This window comes from Eupeodes corollae, chromosome 3, assembly GCF_945859685.1.
Source record: "Eupeodes corollae chromosome 3, idEupCoro1.1, whole genome shotgun sequence".
NCBI classification, from domain to species: Eukaryota; Metazoa; Arthropoda; class Insecta; order Diptera; family Syrphidae; genus Eupeodes; species Eupeodes corollae.
The window spans coordinates 101,178,967-101,204,552 of record NC_079149.1 but is presented as its reverse complement, the minus strand read 5'-3'; the positions used below and the strand labels follow the sequence as shown (position 1 = coordinate 101,204,552).

At 30.4% G+C, this 25,586-nt stretch overlaps 1 protein-coding gene across 3 annotated transcripts in view; it reads left to right on the top strand.

Annotated features, from left to right (window-relative positions):
• The window catches only part of LOC129950077 (fasciclin-3), a 412,463-nt gene that overhangs the window by 350,667 nt on the left and 36,210 nt on the right, over positions 1-25,586 (top strand). Inside the window, exon 5 of one of the 3 annotated variants that reach the window (XM_056061873.1) lies at positions 11,226-11,479. The exons of the other annotated variants lie outside the window; for them this stretch is intronic. Within the exon in view, the coding sequence (XP_055917848.1) occupies positions 11,226-11,473 (248 nt within the window). The 3' untranslated portion in view covers positions 11,474-11,479. Of the gene's footprint in view, positions 1-11,225; positions 11,480-25,586 lie in introns of those variants that run through there. 3 annotated transcript variants of the gene reach the window in all.

Genomic DNA, 25,586 nt, shown 5'->3' with positions numbered 1-25,586 from the left:
AACAGGCATCGATGAATCGTTCAAAGTAATTACACTTCGGTACTCTAAGCGCTCTTATTTAGTAAACCTCAGTGACCTGTACATTATACTTTTTTCCTTTTAGTAATAATTGATTTCCTTATCATACTTAACCTCGAGTTGTTTTAAAATTAACAGAAAACAACCAAAAATTATTTTAAAAGCTTTGATCTAATCATTGTCTTGTTCATAAGCTTCTTATTACCTATTTGAAAATTGATCAATGTTCAATATCTACGGACATCTTATTCCTTCGCCCAGTTCTTTAACTACTCTACTGTCATTGCTCTTTAACCCAATAAAGGGCCATCTATTTGCATTCCTCCATCTCAAACTTCAAGACAAAACAAAAAATCTTTTTTAGAGAAATCTTTGACATTGTTTTTGTTGCAGTGTCAACACTTTCTGACTTCTTAAAAAATATCACTCCCAATGTCTGAGTAAAAGTTATACATACCTAAACCTATAACTATTGAAAAGTTTAATTAAAATTAATCTTCATTTAAAAATCCATAAATCCCTGTCATTGACCTGTTTTCTTTGGTTGTTGCAATTTCTTAATTTTTGTTTTTGTTTTTTTTTTGTTGTGAAGGTAGGAGGTCGGTATAGGTCTTTACTATAGTTAACCTAAAGCAAACCTATATCTACCTCTGCCAAAGCTGCTTGTGATATAAACAAATCCCACTTTCTGAATTTCTGTAATTAATACTTTCACTTTAATCACAATTTCGTGGACAAAGTTTATATACCACCAGATTGTGGTGACATCGTTGTGCTTGCTCCACACCGTGCCGTGCCACTGCTCCGTCCAAAGAGCCAAAAGTAGTTTTAGTCAAAGACCAAAAAACGACAAAATGAAGGAAAATCAAAAAAAAAAAACTCCATCCCGGTAATGAACTCCCTTGATCCTTAAAATCTCAGTAACTAAATACACAGCATCGTACAAAAACAGAAATTCTGCCGACGAAAACGACGACAACGCGGACGGGCGACAACGTCGACGACGAATTGTGAGCGTTCTATTAAGCCATAATTTGGCTATGAAACGTATTCACATCTCCCTCTATCTCTCTTTCATCTCACTCTCTCGCTAGGTTCCTTTTAGTTTGAAATATTAATCTTGCTCCACACAAAGTCCATGAATCCTTATTATGACTTCGTCGTATAGTATAGTTGTCGTTAGTCAACGACGTCCTTGCCATTGGTTGCACGTCGGCGGGCGGCGGGTTGTCGGCCGGAGCGCAAAAACGAAATGCAACTCATCAAATGCGTTTGGACGATAATTCATAGTTAGAAGGATATAAAATAATATGATTACATCACCACCCTCTAAACCTCATCCCCACCCCCCATCCACCACCAAATATCGTCCTTTAAAATCACAACTGGGGGTTTTCCCGGGATAAATTCCAGAGAAGTCCTTTAATCTATAGCAGCTTGATGTTGATGCACAGGCACACACAAGGACGAAATTTTCGCGGAATTTAAATTATTTTTTTTTGTTCACTCTGTGTTGTCACAACTCATAGCAAGGCTCCAGAGTAATATGAATCTTACGCAAAGCTCCCAAATGTCACATGGGAGTGATTTATATATTTTCTTGATTCAGCATTATTATTAGGTAACAGAAGAGAAAGTTCACATGCAAATGTGACATCAGATATTATTAAAATTACCGCAAGGGCGCGGCACTATAGTATAGAAGGAACTTCATCGTCGTCGCCGACATCGCTATAACCTCCTTGTATCCGGATCCGCAGGATGGCGAATGCGAAGGCTATTTCTTCGAATTCGAAGAAATCGCCCCTACTTTTGCTAGCTGATCTGATAGAGGGATGTTTGGTATAATCTCGAATCTAAAGGAACAGCTGTTCATGTAATTCTTTCTTGTGTAGGATTAAAAATGTTTAAATTATGTTTTACTAATCCTATTAGAATTTAATTTCAAAGTTCTCTTTCTCATTGAGAGTATAGGTTAGGTTAGTTAGGTACCTACCCTACATATCTACCTTTTACTCTTCTCTACCATCAGTATAGCAAAAATTATGAAGACAGAGAGAGATACTTTGGAAGAAAGAGAAAATCTTTCTAGTCCTTTTTTGTAATCCAATTAAAAATTTATTTCAAGGGAAAGTGTTTAAAAAGAAGTCCTTCTAAATATTCTAGAGGTATACATGAACATGATGCAAAAGAAGGAAGGAAAGTTTAATAAGAAGAGCGTTAAGTAACTGGGAAGTTGTTATATATTGTCATGTAGTGGTAATGGCATTGAAGGAGCAGCCTCATCGTCATAACAAAGGACAATTATTTAGCAGTATTTCGATTTTTTCCTATGAAATTAAATGTGTGCATCTTTAGCAGGAAACGTTTAATTTTGAAATCCTTAATTTAAGCTTAATAAAATTCAAAGAAAATTATTCTTTCACTTCAAACTTATTCTTGGAAGATAATTTACTTCACTGATGAGTGTTGAAAAAAAAATCGAATGGATTAAAAGTTACTGAATATCATGAATTTTCCAGGAATTTTTTAAACTTTTTTCTTTTAAAGATTAAACAGATTTCTAAGAAAGAATTAAGAATATTGACAGAGTTTTTCTGATTATTTTTGAAGCACTTGGTCGAAACGGGAGAAGTTCGGTTACAATACTTGTGAATCTTGTTTTAAATGCTATTCTGATATTTCCTATTATTTTAATCATTAACAGGAAGGACCTTAAAAAGGAGTAATTTTGTAGTGTTACTTTTTTTGTAATGAAGATTTTTAAATTCAATTCTTCAAACTTAATTTCCCAAGAATATTTTAATTTTTTTCATTTGCATTAAAAGTTAAAAAATGTGCATTCGAAAGGTTAAAAAATTTGTACCAGGCGAACTCTTGACATAAAGACAAAAAGGAGCTTTCCAATAAGAGGTTTCATTTGAATATAGTACCACGACTTTTTCAGATGTAGACAAGTAGAAGTACGCTTTTACTAAAAATACACAAAACACGATTCGTTGGTGTTAAAATTATTACACTTTCAAAATATTAAAAAAAAAAAAAACTGTAGTCATTGAAGCCCTTTTAGGTCGTCTCGTCGTCGGTCACGCCGAACTGACTTGGTTGGCAAATATTGGGAGAAAAAATAGAGCTTTTGGGACAAGTTAGTCATTGCCTGCGCAGCTTAAAAACAGTTGGGAATAATTCTGAGGTAGCCCTGTAATGTTAGGGACAACCAAAGTTTTTCGATTCTACCTCGATCATAAACGACATTACACCTTCTTTAGAATAAATTTGTATGTCTTTAGGCTCTTAAAGTTCAGTTAACACAAGAACTCAAGTCTTTGCAGATTGGGCCCTTGAAATGTATTAAAATGATCCGGATGTTTAGTGATCTAGCCCATTTTTATCGTAGAAACTTTGTAAGTAATAAGTTTTGTGGCATTAAGGGCTGGAAAAATTCTAGAACTTATTTTGCAAAGCCTCTCTATTCTCCAGACTAGATCAACTTGCTTACATTTATATTTTTATTGTATTAAATTTTTGAAAAATGTATTCCTTTATACAAACTTATCAGCTATTTAAAAAATGGCGGGGGCAAAGCTCACTGTTATTTTTGCTTCGGTCAATTTCTGTCGGTTTCGAAAAGATACTTGAGTAGCAGACCATTTTTAACCTGCGACATATAGAAACTAAACTAAAAACTAAGACTACGCGTTACAGGATCATTTCTGTAGTCAGTCTTCCCTTACAAGTATTGCATTCCTAAAAAATGTCAAACTCAAGATTTTGATCAAACATATCATTACAATGGTAGAGAAGTCGAAAAAATGGGTCCCGCCATTTCTTCCTTCTATCTGTCGTCACCCCTACAGTCTTAACCATTTATTCGATTGAGTTAAAACTTGAAAATTTAGGTTTTAAGCGAATTCGCATTAGCTGTTCTTTCATTTTTTTAAGGTCAAAAATAACATTAGTCCCCTTTCAAATTTGTTGGTCAAAAATTTAAAATTCGAATTTTCTAAAAAACAAAATGAATTTATTTTTATTATATTTGTTTCTAAAACTGTGTTCTTAACTTGGCTTTTGTTAATACAAAAAATATATGTTTGCACTGTTCAAGAAGGGTAACCCCCATAAAACCCTTATTTTGTTTTTAAATTATCTCAAGAACTATTAAACCGATGTTTTGGATTAAAACAAAAACATAATAAAAAGATTTTTTTTGAATTCTTACAAAAATCATATGTATATAAAATTTATTAATGTTTTCTGCATTCTAAAAACATTTTTAAATTAAAATTGCAAAGTTTTGTTTATGCAAAATTTATTTGAAAAAAAAACTTCTAAAGATTTTCAAAAAAAAAGAGAAAATTAAAGTTTGGTTTTTGTAAGGTTTCGTTTAAAAAAAAAAGTTGTCAATTGGATTTTTCTAAAAACATAAATAAAACTTAACAAGAATATTTTATGTTTTTTTCGTTCCCGAGATATTTTAGTCGTTAACTTTTTTAAGTTTGTATTTCTTATAATTAAAATATGTATCAAATATTTTGGAAACAAGTAAAAAATCAGTTTTTACAATTTTGTGTTATATTTTATATAAGAAAATTGCTAATTGGATTTGTCCAAAAAATATTCAAAACAATAGAATCAGTTTGAACCCACAGCACATAGTCCAAAAAGTCTCTGTACAGCAGCTTTCATTTTGATAATTCGAGATAAAATATTTACCATAACAATATATTAAAAACGGGTTTTTGAAAATAACGATCACAATTTATTTAAATTTGGTAAATTTAAAGTTGGTGAAGTTAAAAACTAACTTTTTTTCAATGTAACCACTTTTGTTTTGTAGATCCTAGTACTAGTACTTAAAAAAAAACACTAAAATTAGTCTGCTGTACCGAGACTTTTTGGACTAAATGTATTCGTTTCAAAAGTCAATTTTAGCAAATTTTAGATTTTTATTTTTTTAAAAAAGTAATGTCTGTAGACAAACACAAAAAACGTTATTTTTTATTGCAAACAATAATTATTTTTAAGGTGATACTATTTTGTTTGCTAGTAAAAGCTCGAAAGCTAGTTAAAGCATTCGAAAGGTCCAGTTTTTGATGACTTTGATGCAAAAATAAGGCTGAATTTGACCGATGCCATTGATTATTTTGCGGAAGCTTGCGGCTTATTCACATAGATCTGTTATACTAAAGAAAGCTCCACAAAAAGGGTTACATCAGAGGATCAGTTGTGGCCAATTCGAGGCGCTTCGGTTCAAGCTACACATGCTATAAATCTGTTTGCGCAGAATATCGATTATGTTTTGAGCTGTGTGACCTAGTGACTTACCAATTGACGCAAAATCAAGTTATACTCTTGCTTAACAATATGGAAGTTGAAAAATTATATCAATTCTGCAGGCTAGCTCTTCTCTATTGAAGTATAATTATAAATGAAAGTTTTTAAATATATTATTGAGCTATGTAATGTTTTTGTTTGTAAACTTTATAAACAAAATTTTAATCAACGTTATCAAAATAAAAACCAAGCTAATCAAAAGTCAAATAAAGACAAAACGAATTATATAAACACTTAAATTTGCAAATGTGTAATAAACTCATCATTTCTGGAGAGTATCGTCCTTTCAGACCTTTTTGGTTTCTCACATGCCTTAAGGAAGGAATAAGTGGATCCGAAGAGATTGCAAGCATGTTACTCGTCCTGTCGAATCCTTGAAACTTTACACGTATTCTGAAATCGATATTTCTTGTTGTCTTTATTTTTGCATTCCTGGACTTCTTCTGACAGTTCTCCAAGTGGTAGTGTTTGATAATAAATGATATTTTGACTATGAACCAATATTTTGTGTAGAGTAGGTGCGAGTAGTTTTTCAGGATACTTTTGTTTTAAAAGCTCTGCCGTTTTCTTAATATACTCCCCAAATTTAACTGCATTCGCTACTTCTCTTCAATTCAAAACGTTTAATATTACTTTGAGCCTAATTATAACTTTTCCATTGACTCCAGTTATTCGAGCGGTTGCATCTGACCGTACGAAAAAATCTTCTTGCAGTGTTTCGTCATTAGTGTTTCCAAACCCTTGCTTTGGTTTATCCACATCAAGGCCAAGCTAATCGCGAAAACAACTTTGGATCTCTTGTTTTCTTCTTTCTTCCGCCTCCTTCTTGTCGAAAACTATACGCAAGCTTCAAAATAAATTTCATGCATATGATTCTAGTGTGCAGTGGAGAGATTCCACATTTGTAATTATGTTCGTCCTCAATTGATTCATCTTTATATTGAAGTTTTTTTGTGTACTTTTGCATATCGGACATGACCGCGTAGACTGTTTAAAATTTTATTACATGATTAAAAAATTAGCTCCAAAACTCTTGAAAATCTTAGGTTGTTAACATTAATCAAAAATGATTAACATTTTTTCAATAAAATCATCTTTTGTAAATCCACCAGTTGAGATCTTAGCACACCTCGTTGAATCTTCTTTTTTTATACAATTTCAAGTCGATAAAGTTTGCAAAAAGTAGTGTTTCCAAAAACACAAAATTAAAGAATTAAAAAATATTTTAATTTTTTAAATAAAAATAATAATTATTAACTTCCCGTATTGTAATGGATCCGATTTGTCAAATTGAAAATTTTGCCATTTCTCGACGTTTCAAGGTCAATAGAGTCGAAATAAAAGATTTTTAGAAAGATGTCTGTGTGTGCGTGTGTACGTACGTTCGTACGTCCGTACGTCCGTTCGTTCGCGACGTTTTTTTCGTTGTCCATATTTCAAGAACCAGAAGAGATATCGACTCCAAATAAATTTTGTTATACAGATAATAAGGCAGAAAGATGTAGAAAGGGCTCTCAAGAAAATTGCGTGGGTGGTTTTTTTACCATAGCAGTTTAAAAAAAAGGTGAAAATTGTGGTTAACCCTAAATATCTTACGAACCAAAAACGTTAGAGACTTGAAATAAATTTTATATTATAAACTGTAACGTGGTCTCAAAGAAGTATATTTTTTGAAAAAAATCTATCTAACGGTTTTTTTTTTTAAATACAAAAAACTGAAAAAAAAATTTGTCACCTCTAAAATTTTACGACTAAAATATAATTTCATCTCCAAAAAAATTTTGAGCAAAAAAAATCTGATAAAATTTTGAGAAAAATCGAATTGACAGTTTTTTTATAAAAAATAAAAATCTAAAAAAAAATCACTCAAAGTTGGTAAAAATTAAATATCGATTCAAATATCTTTTCAAAAACTTGAAATTTAGGCTTAAAACTTATGTTATATTATAAGAAATATTGTTTTCAACATTCGATAAAATTAAAAAAAAAAAATCGAATTTACAGTTTTTTTACAAAAAATAAAAATCTAAAAAAAAACAATAAAAGTTGGTAAAAATTGAACATCGACTCAAATATCTTTGCAAAACTTTGAGATATTGGCTTTAATTTACTTTTATCTTTCAAAAAATATTGTTGTCAACATTCAGTCAAATTTTGAATAAAATCGAATTGACAGTTTTTTTTACAAAAAATTAAAAACCGAAAAATAAATTAACAAAAGTTGGTAAAAATTGATTTTCGACTCAAATATCTTTTCAAAAATTGTAGATATTGTCTTTTATCTACTTTTATCTTTCGACAAATATTGTTGTTAACATTCAGTAAAATTTTGAAAAATCGAATTGATAGTTTTTGTACAAAAAATTAAAAACATAAAAAATTTAACAAAATTTGGTAAAAATTGATTTTCTACTCAAATATCTTTTCAAAAAGTTTAGATATTGCCTTCAAACTTATTTATTTTACAGAAAATATTGTTTTCAATATTCAATGATTTTTATATAAAAATCCAATAGTCCGTTTTTTCATAAAAAATAAAATCTACAAAAAATAGTACGCAAATTTGGTAAAATTGATACTAGTACATATAGACAAACTTTTAAGCACGGGATGGGAAGTTATCAGTGTGGGTCGCATCCCAGCCTCTTTTTTTTTCATAAAACCTTTTTCAAGTTTTTACATTCAAAGTTAAGAAAAAAAAATATAAACTAAATTATCATCATACAAAACAAATCTTCAACTCTATAAGGCACACTAATAACCCAAATTGAATAATTTTCGGTTACTCGAGCTTCAAATATTTGTGAATCTAGTGACTTAAACGTTTTGCATTATAGACCTACTCGAAAAAATAATATTGCAAACAGTTTTGCATAAACGGGCCACTGTACGCTGTTGACTGTAATGGCTGGGTCTCATAATTTTCGAAGAGGTAAGGACCGATGACGCCTCGAGCCCAAACCAAATAGTAATTTTATTTGAATGCTTTGCCATCTCGTGAATCTCGCGTGGATTGGTTTCGACCAAAAAAGGAATCAACTTAATTGCTCCAAAATCTGAACAGCGAACACAAATGTTGCCTATGATCGTTGTGGTCTTTAACAGCTCAAGTTTTTGTGAGTGAAGTGGAATTGACGGTCTCTGATTCTACTGCAGTTTTTCGTTGTGTTTTCAGCAGATTTTTCTTTCCGTTGAAGTACGGGTGTTGGTTCGTTAGTAGAGGGACACCACAAGGTGCTCTCTTATTCCCTCTCCTCTGGAACTTAGTGGTGAATGAAATCCTAACCAGTCTGGAGGCGGAGTGATAGCCTATACGGACGACGTTGATATAGCAGTGTCAGGAAAGCATCTTAACACCTTAAAAGAACTCTTACAAAATGCCTTAGACAGACTAATACTTTGGGCTGATCGGTGTGGACTGGGTGTTGACCCACACAAAACCGATCAAGTCTTATTTTCGAGGAGATACAAAATTCAATTTGTCAACCCTCTCCATATCAAAGGAATTTAATTAAAATTTTCAGACGAGGCTAAGAACCTGGGTCTTGTCTTAGATAAAAAACTAAATTGGAAACGCAACAAACAAGAAACAGTCAAAAAAGCTACACTTTTCTTTCTAAAAAGCTATTGGTAATAAATGGGGCTTACAACCCAGAATCACGCATTGGCTATACACATCGGTAATCAGCCCGATTTTAATGTACGGTGTGGCAGTATGGTGGACTTTTTTAGAGAAAGGAATAACCAGCGACAAATTAAATAAAGTCCAACGTTAAGCTTGCCTATTTATAAGCGGATCGCTTCACACGACCCCGACACCTTACTCTACCTAACACCTCTGGACATTTTTAGCAACCAAATAGTTGCAAGCTCTGCTATTCGCCTAAAAGCTTCGTCGCAGTGGACTAAGAACAATATTGGCCACTCCGTAATTCGTATGTATTTAGAATCAATTCCAAAGCACACACACTACACCATCCCCCAACTGCAATTCGACAGAAATTTCGAGATTTCTATCTTTCTGGTAGGATAGGACATTCCTGCAAGATGGGCCAATCCATTTTTAAACAGATGATGGTTCAAAAACAAAAGAAGGGGTCAGTGGAAGTGTTCCAAGCGGAACTTTTGGCGATAAAAGAAGTCTTGTCTTGGCTCAAAGAAAACGTGCTATCAAATCACTGGACTCTGTCTCACAAACTCTTTAACAGTCCATAACTGTCAATAATCCCTAATGGAGATGGCACAAAAGTTTAATATTCACCTTTGCTGGGTGCCGGGCCATAGAGACATTCGAGGTTACTTTAAGGCAGATGAACTCGCCATGTGCAGCCCATCCTTCCACGTTTGGCACGTACTGGCATACCAATCGTTACTTGTAAATTGCTGCTAATGCAAGACGCTGTGAGGAGGGCAGGCACCAGGTGGAAGAACATCAACACGTGTCAGGTCACAAATCTGGGCAACACTGGATTTAAAACGTTCAAGGTGGTTGCTATCACTAAGCCGATCGCATATAAGCTCGATAATAGGTGTCATAACCGGACACTGTCTAAGCTCGCCACGCGACTAAGCGAATTCTCAAATGACATTTTGCAGAAACTGTATGGACGAGGAAGAGGAGGAAACAGTTCTTCACCTTCTCTGTACAGTACATGCCTTGTTCTGGCTCGAAAACTCAAGAATTACCTAGGAGAATTCTTCTTTAACGATCTAAATCATATCAGCATAATCAGCCTCTCACGTTTCGTAAGGGACTCAAACTAGTTCCATTGAGCTTAGGGGGAAGCCTCAAGATTCAATGGGCCATTAAACTGGCCTAAGTGTGTCCGTTTCCATCTTGGACATCCACTTCAACCTAACCTAACCTAACCTAGCCTAAAGGTGTTGGTTAATTTAGTGACTCGTTAAAGAAAGGAATATGTTAAACAAACAATATGGCCACCAAAAGCTATCAAAAAAGACCTGTCTCTATTGCAAAAACCTTCATTAAAAAAGATACATACCCAAAAATGTTCAAAGTTATGTTTGCATCTTTTAATGATATTGTCAGTCTCTATACAAACTTTCAACGTCAAATAAGACAGATTACAGTGACAAAAATGTATCGTTTTGTAAAAACTAAAAAGAAGGCCTTTAAGTCATAACCTAGAACTGCATAAAATTTGAAAACAAATTTTGGTTTTTTTAATTTAATTCTAAGAGATTTAAGAAAACCATTCCAAATATTTGCTTTCTTAAACAACTAGTCTTTTGTATTTCTACACCAACACAATAAAAATCCTCAAACAATCGAATCCTCAAAATGTAAACAAATTTATTAACTTTAATTTAATTTAAAATTTTTTTTAAACACTACACATTTTTGCACTTTCAAAGCACGTAACTTCAAAAACTTAGGTAATAAGAAAAAATCACAATGCATGTTTTATTTTTTTGTTTGTTTTGTCCTCTTGTGTTTTTTTTTTACTTTTTACACTAAAATATTACAACAATTAATAAATTTTTAAACAAAAACTGTTCTTAAAAACATAGTTTTAAAAACATTTTGTATAAGAAGAAAAAAACACAATTTTTCTCAATGTTATCCCCTCCTATAAATTTAACAACAACGACAAGAGCTAAAAATTCATATCTTTCAAAAAAAGTTCAAAAATACAATATGCATTGATGCAAATCTTTAAAAAATTTGAGTTTTTCAAATTAAAAAAAAGCATTAATTTTAGAAAAATGTATAAAATTTTCATAAGAACAAAAATAAACTATTAAATAAAAAAGAATTATTTATTTATTCTTTTAAATCCCATTTAAAACCCAATTCCCTAAAATAAAATCAAAAACCGTTCTAAACTTAGTTCTTGTTGTTGTTGTTACAGGAGCAACATTGAACACTGACATTGGACCCGATTCTGAAGCTCAAATCAATCCACATCACAATGACGATTTCGAAGGACGTGATTTCGATGGCGAACAACACATCGATACAACACCACAATCTGAAGAAGTTACGCCACCCGTTACCGATAAACTGGAAGCCCAAAAGAAGGCCGATATGAAAAATATCAAAAACACTAATGGACATCATAATGGCGGTAGTGATTTGAAATCAAATACTCCTGTCTAAGAGATAGGGAGAGAGAGAGACATCGATAGAGACAGTGGGAGGGATGGCAAATTTGTTTTGTCATTGTGCCAATTTCGCAGGACATTCTTTGAAAAAGAATTTTTATTTTTCTTAATTTTTTAATATTCTTCTGTTCGAAACAAAAAACAAAACAAAAAACTTTAAAATTTAAAATTTAAGAATCTTCTTAAAGATGAAAAATCTCATTTTTTTATGTAACTTGTTCGTTTAATATTTTTCTTCATAATTCATAAAAAAAAATAATGAAATGCAAAAAAAAGTATCTATAAAAATAAGGATGAATGCAGATATAATATCTTTCCAAACGATGGGTTATGTGTTGTGAATGCTGTAAAGTTTATTGTTTGTTTTTTTTTCTTTTTCTTTATTTTTTAATTTTTATATCTGTCATGTGTACTTTTAGAAAACACGCACAATATGTACTTTAATATTTTGTAATCTGTCACAATCTTTTTATTTTATTCATGGTTTTAACTGAAGAATCTCATAAAACATCCAGTAGATAAATCATACGTATTTTTTCCTAGAATTTTAAAAGAATCCACAGTGAGCCTGGAAAAATGCAGTTGTGGTTAAGAGGCAACAATATATATTTTTCTTATGTCATTTCTGGACGAGGATTTATCTCGAAAGTCCTACAGGACGAAAACCTTTTGTTCCAACAATGAACTCAATATTAATTCAAAACCCAAAGCAGTACTTTTATTATACATTTATCAAGAAGTTTTTTTTGGAAAGCATCAAGCCATCTTATTCTAAATTGAAAAACACTTAAGTCAGCAAGGATTTTCCGTAGGTCCTTTTCCTTCAAGTATTCAATTTTTACTTTAATTGTCTGAAACTCTTAAAACCTACACTGCCATTTTTTTAGTAAAAACTTAATTTAACCACAACTACGTTTCTCCAATTAAGAAACTCGCCCATTTTTAATCTCGATACGATACTATCCAATTTTTACCTCAACTTTTAACCTTAACAACATTTTTATATAAACTTTTAACTCAATACTAAAAAATTCAAATTAGATTTCATTAAAAAAACAACAAAATATTAGATTTAAGTTCAAAAAAGAAAAGCAGCATTCCTGCAACAGTTTACCGTCCTTTTGTAATATGTTTTTTTATATTAATACAAACAAATCTTTCATATAAATAAAAAATAAAACTAACTTTAAGTTATACAAACAAAATGTTTATTAAAAATTATACAAAAATTAATTCAGAACATATATAAAACAAAAAAATAAAAACTATCTCGAATCGAAAACAAAAATAAAAACAAATTAAATATTTATAGTCGGTAATTTATTCAACTACATAATTAACTTTTTAAATAAAATAATGAAAAAAAAAACTTTAAAAAAAATAATATTTTATATACTTAAATCTCAATTTAAAAAAAAAAAATAATATAAAAATAAATAAATATTATCTTATTATATTAAAAGTTCTTTTTTACATATATAATATATATATATATTTTTCACTTAATTGTATATTTAAGTAGATCGTGTAGATATTTAAGAGTTTTGTAAAAATATAAATTTAAAAAAATTATAAAATAAAAAAACAAGTTAAAGGACAATTTTGTAAAAATATTATTTTAACTTTTATGTTATTATAATTATAATTTAAATATTTACCTAGTTTATAGGAATTAAACATTTTTTTTTACAAATCTGCCTTTAATTTAAAATAAATATATATTTAAAAAATAAATTAAATTGCATGGAATTAAGATACAATTTTGCTGAACAATATTTTAAAAGAAAATGCACAAAACTTTTTAGTATTTCTTTTTTTATTTTATTTTATTTGTTTATCTAGTTAGGTTTACAAATTGTAAAGATAATTAAGGTTATAATGTGAAATAAATATGTTTTATATAAAAATAATTATACAAAGTTTTCTTTCTTCATGGCTTTGCTTTTTTGTCACAACCATGTGTCCACTGCCCATCACTATCTAATTCTCTTTTTTGTTAATCTTGGAGTTTTGTAACCCATTTCTTTCTCTACTGATAACAATATACAGACACAAATATAAAAAAATACAATGTTTTATATTTATGTCTGTATATTGTTATCAGTAGAGAAATAAGTGGGTAAAAAAAACTACAAAAATAACAAAAAAGAAAGAAGGAAAAAACTGACAATCACTGATAGACCTACTCATAAACATGTGCGCCTAGTGAGTAAATGGAATTTTACCTTCAAATTTTGATTTAAATTTGATGTTCTTGTCTAACAAATGGGAAAAAGGCCAGTTTGATGCTTGAAATGAATTCCTTCTCTTTCTTTATAAGGGCACTCATTTTACAGAAATTAAAATTTGCCTGATACACCAGGCCATCATGTTGACTAATAGGTTTATTTTCTGTTTCTTTGAGTTTTTTTCTGTTTTCCTTCTTCCACTAAATGCAATACTATTACACGCCTTGTCTGTGTTGTGTATTTTTGCTATTCCTCTTGACATTTTGATTATACAGTAAGAGATTGAGAAGAGTGCGTACTCTTAAATCAGTGCTGGCGATCGAGAATATAGCGATCGGCTAAAAACTTAAATTTTTAAAACAGAATAAATTTTACTTGTTAAAATTACAATGTTCTAGTTAGTTTATAAATAAAGGAAGTAATAACTAGAAAATGCAAGACAAACATTTTTAAACAATGTTGATTAAAATTGAAAACATTTATTACTTCTCATAGCCATACGCATCTTTTTGCGTTTTTTTCCTGAAGCTGCAACAGCTTAAGGCTCTTATTACGAGAAGCGAATCGAACTTAAAGCTAACGTTTTAGAAATCCAATATGGAGCGAAATTAAGATGTGTGAATTTTCGAAGTTGAACTTGAAATGGGTTATTATCTGTTTTCACAAGAAATTTGGCCTTAGAAGTGAATATTGCATGGTATTCACGAAATGAGTGATTTCAAAATTTCAATTCGCTTCTCGTAATAAGGGTTTAAGTCACTTTCTAGCTTAAGCTTGGAATAAAAATTCACAAGCAATTTAGTGACTTATGAATTAAAAGGAATTTAATTCCTTATTCAGTTATTGACTTATGCAATAAAACAATTAGTCAATAGGTGGTAAATTTATTAAATAACATGATCATTATATTATTTATATTATATATTCTTTTTACTTGAATTGAGTTAAGGGACTGCATAAACGGCAACACACACAAAATTCTCCAAAGGTTTGAAATGTACTTTCGTCAATAATGAAATAATCATGTAGTTTAAAAAAATGGCTTTAACAATTCTAATCTACAAACTGGCTTAAATTTTTTTCTATTGTTTTTTTTTCTATTTATAAGTCACTAGTACCCGTCGCATGATGGTTAGTGCGTTGTACTGTCATGCGAGAGGTCTTGGGTTCGATCCCTGTCTGTGCCACCTAAAGTTTTTTCACGGGTACTGCCTCTTGAGAGGAATTGACAAATTCTCCAAGAGTAATGTTTGTCATGAAAAAGTGCTTTCTCAAATTAGCCGTTCGGATTCGGCATATAAACTGTAGATCCCCTCCATCCCTGCAATTACTCGCACACAGGAATGGTTGAGAATTGTAAGTCACTAGCCCCTGTTTCACGACGGACTGTTGCGCTTCCCAATTTATTTATTTATTTATAAGTCACTTAATGACGCATGACTTGAAGTTTTTGAATTCATAAGTGGCTTAGTATTTTTTTTTTAATTCAAAATTACCTAATCTGCAGACTTATGTCTCATGAAAATATAAAACATTGCTTTTCACTACTCCAACAATAAAAAAAAGAACATTTCCAGCCTACCTTGTATTTTTATCAAACTTTCTCTACCTATTAATTTCTTTAACTCCAAACTTACAATAAATTGAATTTTTCTGCTTATTGCCTATCACTACTTCTATGACCGCCAACACTGATCATAAAGTGACCAAATCTACTCTTTTTAATCTGTGTTAGCTAACGTTTTAAAGAAAAAAAAGGTCACAACCATGTGACCACTGCCCATCACTATCTAGTTCTCTTTGTATTCTTTTTATATTTGTGTCTGTATATTATTAGTAGAGAAAGAAGTGGGTAACAAAACTACAAGGATAACAAAAAAGAAAGAAGGAAAAAACATGCTCCTAGTAATAACTGATAACTGACAATCACTGATGGATACCTACTCATAAACATGTTCGCCTAGTGATTGAGTGAAATTTTGCTTCAAAATTTTGATAGGGAAAAAAGGCCATTTTGATGCTTGGAATGTATTCCTAATCCCAACAACAATTAAATCCTTCTCTTTAAGGGCACCCATTTTACAGAAATTAAAATTTGCCTGATACACCAGGCCATCATGTTGACTAGTAGGTTTATTTTTGTGTTTTTCCAAAAAATGTAATTCGTTTTAGTTGTGTTTTTTTCTTAATTTCTTTTTCCACTAAATGCGATACTATTAGACGCCTCTTTTGTGTTTGTATTTTTGTGATTCCTCTTGACACTTTGATTTTACAGTAAGAGATTGAGAAGAGTGAGTATGGTCACTCCTGGATCAGTGCTGGCGACCGAGGATATAGTGATGGGCTATAAATGTAAAGTTTTTAAAACAATAAGTTTTCTTTGTTAAAAATAAGAGGCTCTAATTATTTTTTAAATAAAGGAAGTAAAAGGAAGAAAATGCTAGGAAAAATATCATATACAATGTTAATTGATATACAGGCAAATAATAGGCTTGCTTTAAAAAGAAAGAACTTGAAAACATTTTTTACTCAACACTACCATACTCATCTTCTGTTGGCTTCTTTGCAGAGTTGCAAAAGCTTAAGTAAATTTTTAGCTTAAGCTTGACTTTTATTCAAAAGCCATTTAGTGACTTATAAATTAAAAATTATATATGGAATTCCTAAGACATTTAGTGACTTATGCAATACAAATAAAATGCACGACTGGGTAACAAGAACTTGCTCCTGTATGCAAAGAGTCTGTTTAAAAAAGTACCTATATAAGATTTTAAAATATACCTGTTATATAAGTTTGTCTTCAAAGATATACATAAATGACATTTAATTTGTCAATGCAATCTCGTGATTTTTTTTTTAATTCATTTTTATTAATTCATTCTTGAACCTATCTTAAAGCTAGACAAAAATTCATAAAACTAGCCTAATTATCCATAACCTACAACTAACCTAATAGTCCCATACGGACACTCTAAGTTAAACTATAACACTTAAAACTAATGCCTTTCGGCCATAAGATCTATATTACTTCATTTAAATTTTATTTATTTTTGGTTTTATTAGAAAATTTGAAAAAAAACTAATATTAATATCCTTTTTTATTTTTACTTACAAACTACTTAAAATTAGGTCCTTAAATAAAACTTAATACTGACTTAAACTACCTATAAACTACTACAACCTCTTGATTCATCCCAAGACAATTCATCCTAGGATATTTCATCCTGGAAATGAAAAACACTTGTAAGCATACTTAACGAAAAAATTGTTTGTGTATTCAACTAGTTCGTTCAAAGCATTGAACTTCTTTCGTCAATAAGTAAGGATCTTGTAGTTAAACAAACAAAATAGCTTAAACATTTTGAATCTAACAGCTTGCTTATGAATTGCATTGTTTTATTTATAAGTCACGTACTTATTCATTTAATTCAAAAGTTATCTACAGCTATATGTCTTATGAAAATAGTAAACACTTCTTTTCACTGCTCCAAAAATAAAAAAAAAACAAGAACATTTAAAGCCTACCTTGTATTTTTTCAAACTTTATCTACCTAATAATTTCTTGAACTCCAAACTTACAACAAATTGTTTTGTTTCCTTATTGCCCATCACTACTTCTATGACCGCCAACACTGATCATAAAGTGACTAAATCTACTCTCTTTTATCTGTGTTAGTTTTAACAATGTTTCAAAGTAAAATAGAACTAATACTTTTTCGTCAAATAAATGAAGAAGAGGAATTTGAGAAATCACATTCAAAAGAAGATTATAAATTCCACAAATTTGACATTTGCAAAACAAAGATTTCTTTTTTTTTATAATTTGTTTAAAATAGTTCACTTGAATACTAATTATTGAAAGTCATTAAAATAATTGTTTTAAGTTTTTCAAAACTTTGATTTGGATATCATTAAAATCAAACTGGTATTTGAATGTTAATAATTTTTATCAACAGAATCAAATTTTGAGAAAAAATTAAAATTTGGAACTAGAGTGCCAGATTAGTTCTTGTTGTTAAAATTTTAATATTCCCAAAAACAAATTACTGAAGTCTCTACAAAAAATAAAATTTTGCCTAATGTACCAGGCGACCATGTTTACAAATAAGGTATATTTTGTTTTTGCTTTCATTTTTGTTAAAAAAATTTGGCAGTGTTGTTGTTCCTTTTTTCTTTGTATTTATTTTTAGGTGTTCTATTTAAAGTTTTTTGCTACTGCAACATTTCTGTTCTCAAAAAATATTGAGAACATTGGTCATGATTGCGTAGCTCCTTTAGTGCAGTGCTGTCGATAGCGATCAGAACTAAATTAATAAGAAAAAGAATAACTACTACACATTCCGTTGGTGTCGGTCAACAAATATATGCAAACATTTAATCTTTTTATAATAATCATGAATAATATTAAAATTATTCAAGATAAATTTTTATAAAAACGGTATCTATTGGAATATTTATAAAATGGGTTGCAATAAAAAATTTGACAAAATGCATATGTTGCAAAGTCTTAAACGGTGATAGTCGATATGTTGACTTTTTCTTTGCAAATTATGTATTTTTAATAATAAGCCTCATTCGAAACTGATGTCAAAACTATACAAATTTTTGTTTACATTTTGAGAAAGCAATTGTATGAATTCCCCAATCCCATCAAAACCCAAGTTCCTTAACTTTGTATGTTTGACATACATCCTAAAAAGTTATACTAAAAACAAATTAATGTTTGATATTGTGTTTTATCTCTGTTTAGAAAAAGTCCATTATTTGTTAGGATCACCATTTTAGCTTCTTATTACTTCAACAAACAAAAATTAAAAACTAGTACTTGCCTATAGTAGTCATTTTCATTGCAAAAATCGATGACAGCAAATTTCGCCAACTATAACTACTTCCACAATTTTAGAAACTCATCAAGGAGTGACCATACATACCTATTCTTCACAATTTCTTATCAGCTTCAACTTTGTTGGAAAAAAATTAGAAATGAATAGAAACAACAACTCCGGACATAACAAAAACATGACAAAAATACAAAAAAAAACTATGTACATTCAAATAAACATGATCACCTGGTAGTTCAAATAAAATCGTTTTTTTACATAAATTGTCACTCAGTTGAGATAAAAGTTAAAGGACTGTAAGCGAAAAAACACATAAATAGTGCAACAATTGCCCATTTTGAGAAATTGAGATAATAATTCTTCCGAGAGTCTCAGTTATTAAAAGTCGTAAGTATATTCATAGTAAAATTGGTTTCAATAACCAGGCCAACAATCTATCAATAATTCTTTTTTCCAAAAATGCAAAAATCATAATAGCTTTATAGCACTCAGAAGATTATCTCCTCTGAGGCACTCAGAAACTAAACTATACTCACTGTACCAGACGATTATGCTGACAAATATGGTATATTTTTTTTTGCTTTGAACTTTTGGGATAAATATGACAAATTTGTTGTTCTTTTCTTTTTTGTTTCCGTTCTTAAACGTGAGGGGTTTTATTTTTTGCTCCTGAAATATCACTGTTCTTAAATGCGATTTTGATTGTGTAACCTTCAATACAGTGCTGTCGATAGTAGTTACAAATACGCTGGTTTCGGCAAAACAAATTCAAGCTTTCTAGCATATTCGTTTTTTTCCTTCGAAATAAATCATTTTATAAGTTGCTCAGGGTAACTTCATAAATAATTTTATAATTAGCAAATTATGTTTTTAATTTTCGAACTTTGAAAAAATCATATGTATACCTACCTGATAAAGGACATGTTTCTATAAAACCTAATTATTTACAAATACGAAAAAAATTGACAACAATGCTCTCAAAACTGCAATTGACTCCTTGCAGTTCAAATTAAATAATAAAATTATTTCAAAAGTGTATAGAGCACATTTAAAATTTGGTAATCTTCGTTTGTTAATGTGTTATTCCATGTAATGTAAAAATTGCTTGTACTGTGAATTACCCCCATTCCAATAATACCTTCTCAGGCGTTTCTACATAAACTTAATGTTTGTTTATGTACTAAGCGATCATGCTGACGAGTAGGTATATTTTTCTTGTTAAAAATTTGCCACTTTCCAATTCTTAATTGTTCTCCCTTTTTGTGTTTCCTTTCATTAAAATATCCAATACAACAAAACTTGCCACTTCTTTCTTCTTTTTGTTTCCACTCTCTCATGACACTCAAATTAAACCGTAAGAAGACATTGTAAAGAGTAGATGGGGTTACTCCTTGATCAGTGCTGGCGATGGAGAAAATAGTGTTGGGCAATAAATCAAAACCTAATTCTTTTCTTGTATGTTGAAGTTATCAACATCTGACATTTTTTTAAATAAATAAATTATGAAAAAAGTACCAACTTGAAAAAGGTAGGCGTTGTAGGGATATTGCGTTTACAACAAAATTATTTAAGTACAAAAAAAAATTATAATGTTTGCAAAAAGCTAATTATTCATTGCTCATCTTGGTTTTTACTAACCTTAGAACAACTAAATTAATCTTGTACTTGCCTTCAATCGACTTTAACTAGAACTCTCTCAAACCAAACTTACCCATTTTAAAAAATTAAGGAAAGAAATGTCATTACCCATCACTATTTCCTCTTTCTTCAAAATTGATCAAGAAGCTACTACTCTCTTCTCAATCTTTCTCAGTGTTAGTATTAACATCGGTGGAAAGCAAAAGTAGAAAATAGAAAACAAAACAACTAACGACTAAACACATACTGTGGCAGGAATAAAAAAAATATATATGGACATACATGTGAACATGATCGCCTGGTACATCAAGTAAAATATATTATTTTTCAGTGCATAATATTGTCATCCTACCGATAAAGACGGGGTCGGGGACAGCTACAAATTAAAAAAAAAAACATTCAGTTCCACAATTGCTCCAAAATATCAACGCTAATATTTGTGAGAGACTGACTCTTTGAACGTGTAGTAAAATTGGTTACATTTAAGAGGCGAACATGCCAGCAAGCAACAAAAACAACTAGCTTATATGAATTTTGTGAAAACCTGTGTCAATGTTGTTTTTTCTTTCCTTTTTGTATTTCTTCTTCAGTGTGCTTCTTAAAGTTTTAATGTTTCTTTCGTACAGTGCTGTCGATCGTGGCTCTAACTACATTTTTACCAAAAGGATCAACTACGACATATTCCACTGGTTTTGGACATCAAATTCTCGTATTTATGACGCAAATTAAATCTTTTTATAATTTTGTTTATAAATTTCTAGAGCTAGAATGAGTATTTAGAATTTACAAAAACTGATTTTTTTATAAAAAGCATGCCGAGTTTAATAAAATACAAAGAAACAAAATTCGTGTTGCAGCTGACGTGAGACATGTTTCTATTCAAATTATGTATTTAAAATAATATGACATCAAAGCCTTCAAAATTGCAATCAATTGCTCGGAAATTCAAATAATACATTTAAATAAAATAAACATTTACAATTCATAATTTTTGCAAACAAATGTCATCTGTTTATATTTTTTTTTTTTAATAAGACGCCCAACTTCTCAAGCATTTCTTTAAAAACTAAATTTTGTTTGATGTACTTAGCGATCATGCTGAGAAGTAGGTATATTTTTTGTTTTAAAAATTTGCTATTTGCCAATTCTTTATTTGTCTTCCTTTTTGTGTTTACCTTCAATATAATCCAACACAAACAAAACTTTCCCAGTCTTTACTTCTATTTTTTTCCACGTTCTCATGAAACTGTAATTTAATCGCAAGAAATTAAAAAGAGTAAATGTTGTAACTCCTTGATCAGTGCTGGCGATAGTCTTGGGCAATAAGTTAACTTTTATAACGAAATAGCTTTTTTTATGTTAAAGCAATTCTGGCAAATTTGAAAATAAAGAAAGTAGAAGGTAAAAATAAGAATTGAAAAATGTGAGCGTATTTGCAACAAAATAATTTAAATACACTTTTGTTGGAAAAAACCTTTTTCTTTACTGCTCATCACCACTTTCAGCTTTTAACTTCCATTACAATAAATAAATTTAACACAGGAAATAATTATGTTAAAATTTTCTCCAACTAGAAACTTCTTCACTCCCAAACTAAACTTACCTATTACAATTATTTTGAATGAGTGGATTTCGTAACCCATCACTGCTTCCTCGATCTTCAACACTGATCATGGAGTGACCATACCTTTCTCAGTGTTAGTATTAAAATTTGTGGAGAGCAAAAAATTAAAAGAAATTAGAAAAAACGATTTTTGACTAAACACAAACTATGGCAAGTGCATCAAATAAAATAGGTAATTTTTGTTTTCATCCTACCAATAATTAGGGGATCGGGGAGAGCTACAAATCAAAAAAAAAACATTCAGTTCCACCGAATAGATGATAAGTTGTGAGAGACTGACCTATTGTAATGAAATTGGTTTCATTTACCAGGCGAACATTCCAGAAAGTAGGTATTCTCAATACATCAGTAATTCTCTTTTACGAATAGACAACAAAAACAACTAGCTAATATGAATTTTGTAAAAAAGTGTGCCAGTGTTGTTTTTCCTTTCTTTTTGTATTCCTTCTTCAGTGTGCTTTTTAAAGTTTTTTCTGCTCTTTCAGTACAGTGCTGTCGACCGTGGTTATAACTACATTGTTACTAAAGTTATGAACTACGAAATATTCCACTAGCAATGGGCAACAAATTTTCGTTAATGACAAAACAAAATATTTAAATCATTTTGTTTGTTCTTGACTGGATCTTAATGAATAAAAATTATATTTGCAAAAGGAGTTTTTTTTTGTATGAAATGCGTGCTGATTCCAATATTAATAACATGGGTTTCAGTAAAATACTTAGACAAAAAGTTGTTGCAAAATTTTGCACGATAACACCTGATGTGAAGCACGTTTCTTTTCAAACTATGCATTTAAAATAATTTTACGTCAAAGCATTAAAAATTTCAATCAATTTCTCGAACACATTGACAATTGATATTTATTGTTTTGTCATTTGTTATATATGTATATATATTATACCTACGTCTCAGGCGTTTCTTCGGGAACTAAATATTGTTTGATGTACTAAGCGATCATGCTGAGAAGTAGGTATATTTTGCTTATCAAAAATTTGCTACTTCTCAATTCTTAATCTCTCTCCCTTTTGGTGTTTTCTTTCACAGAAATATCCAATACAATAAAACTTACCACTACTTTCTTCCATTCGTTTTCACTCTCTCACGACACCTAAATTAAACCGTAAGACATTAAAAGGAGTACATGTTGTTACTCTTTGATCAGTGCTGGCGATCCTGATAATAGTGTTGTGCAATAAATTAAAACTTTTATAACGAAATTGCCTTTTTTGTTCTTAAGCAATTCTGAAAAATTTGAAAATAAATTAAGAAGAAGAAAAACTAAGAAATTGAAAAAGGTGAGAGTATTTACAACAAAATAAATTAAGTAGATACAAAAAAAATGTAATGGTTGTTCTTTTGTTGGTAAAAGCAAATTATTTATTGCTCATGAACATTTTCAGCTTCTTACGACCATTACAACAAAAAACTGGTATTTGCTCTCAGTAGTAATTACTTTTCAATCTTCAACTAAACCTACCTATTTCAAAAAAAAGAAGCCAACAATTTTCATTACCCATCACTATATCCTCGATCTTCAACACTGATCATGGAGTGACCATACCTACTCTTCCCAATCTCTCTCAGTATTAGTATTAACATAGGTGGAAAGTAAAATAGAAAGTAGAAAAAAAAAACTATTCACTAAACACATACTATGGCAGGAATATAAATATTATAAGTACATCCATGTAAACGTGATCGCCCGGTACATCAAATAAAATTAATTATGTTCGTTGGTATGAATTTGTCACCCTGCAGACTTGATCGGCGGCAGCTACAAATTAAAAAAAATCATTCGGTTTCACAATTGATACAAAATATGGAAAGGTTTGGGCTTATTGTAGTAAAATTTGTTTCATTTACCAGGCGAACATCCCATCAAGCAGGTATTCTCAATACATCAATCATTTTTATTGCAAATAGACAACTGATACAATAAGCTTATATGAATTTTGTAAAAATGTGTGCCAGGCTTGGTTTTCTTTTCTTTTACTTTCTGTATTTCTTCTTCAGTGTACTTTCTAATTTTTTTTTGCTCCTTCAGTACAGTGCTGTCGATGGTGTTCATCACTACATTGTTATCAAAATGTAATTATTAATTATTCTGTTTGTATCGTATTTGGCAACGAATTCTCGATAATGACGGAAAATAAATCTTTTTGCTGACTGGTCTGAATTCATAAAATTTATAATTTGCAAAAGAATTTCTTATATGAAAAGTGTGCCGAGCTGTAAATTAATAATATGGGTTAAAATAAAATACATACACTTAAAGTTGGCGTTGCAAAATTGTGCACCATAATACCTGATGTAAAGCCCGTTTATTTTAAAACTATGTATTTAAAATAATCTGACGTCAAAGCATTCAAAAATTGCAATCAAATGCTCGAACCTATTTAAAATTAATATTTTTTGTTATGTCATTTGTTATTTACATATTACCTACGTCTCAGGCGTTTCTTCAGGAACTAAATTTTGTTTGGTGTGCTAAGCGATCATGCTTACCAGTAGGTAAGCAAAAAAAAAATTGTCAAAAATTTGCTACTTCCCAATTCTTAATTTTACTCCCTTTTCAACTTTTCATTGTTTTAAATATCCAATACAATAAAACTTACCACTACTTTCTTCTATTCGTTTTCACTCTCTCACGACACTCAAATAAAACCGTAAGACAATGAGAAGAGTAGATATGGTTACTTCGTGATCAGTGCTGGCGATGATGCAAATAGTGTTGGGCAATAAACTAAAACTTTTTGAACATAATATCTCTTATTTATGTTTAAAATATTAGCTTCTGGCAGATTTGTAAATGCTTACAGTAGTAATTAGTTTTTATCTGGAACTAAAACTTGCTCAACTCCCAAACTAAACTTACGTAATTCAAAAAGCTATCAAACTTCGTTACCCATCACTACTTCTATACCGAACAAGGAGTGAAAATAAGAAAGTGCTCTCAATCCATCAGTAATTCTTTATTTCCAATAGGCAAACACAGTGAAACTTACTTACACATTAAAACTTACTTACAGGAGTAACTTACACAGTAAAACTTACTTACACAGTAAAATTTGATACTCAAGAGAATTCTTCAAACCTCTGTAAGTCACTCTATAGAAACTAAATTCTTTTTGATGTACTAGGCGATCATGCCGAAGAGTAAGGTGTATTTTTCGTTTTGTTTTTTATTTCGTTTAAGAATGTGTGTTTCTACCTTTCTTCTTATGTTCTCTTCCATGAGTTTTTTTTCTTCACTATTAAAACGTTACTTTTCTCAAAAGAGATTAAAAAAAAGTGTGCATGGTAACGTTGCTCATGCAGTACAGAGCTGTCGACAGTGATTATAATTACGAAGTTAGTAAAAATATGAATTCATTACTTTCCATTCTTCTTCTAGTTCCCATCATATTTACCCTGTGGCTCAAGATATTAATTCTTTCCATAATTTTTGTATAAGTTTGATAATTTGGAAATATGTACACATGAATTAGTTTTCAAAAATATGTTATTCGATTTATTAGACTTTGGTAAAGAGCTTGAGTATCAGAATAACTTTTTACCTAACAGTGTAAGAACTTAAAATATGTTACGGGTGATATAAAACCTCTTTTAATCTTGTATGTCTCAAAAAATTAAATGGGGTGGCGCAACAGTCCGTTGTGAACCAGAGCCTAGTGACTTACAACTCTCAACCATTCCTGTGTGCAAGTACTGTTGTCAGGAATGGAAGGGACCTACAATTTTAGGCCGAATCCGAACGGCTGTATGTCTACAAATAA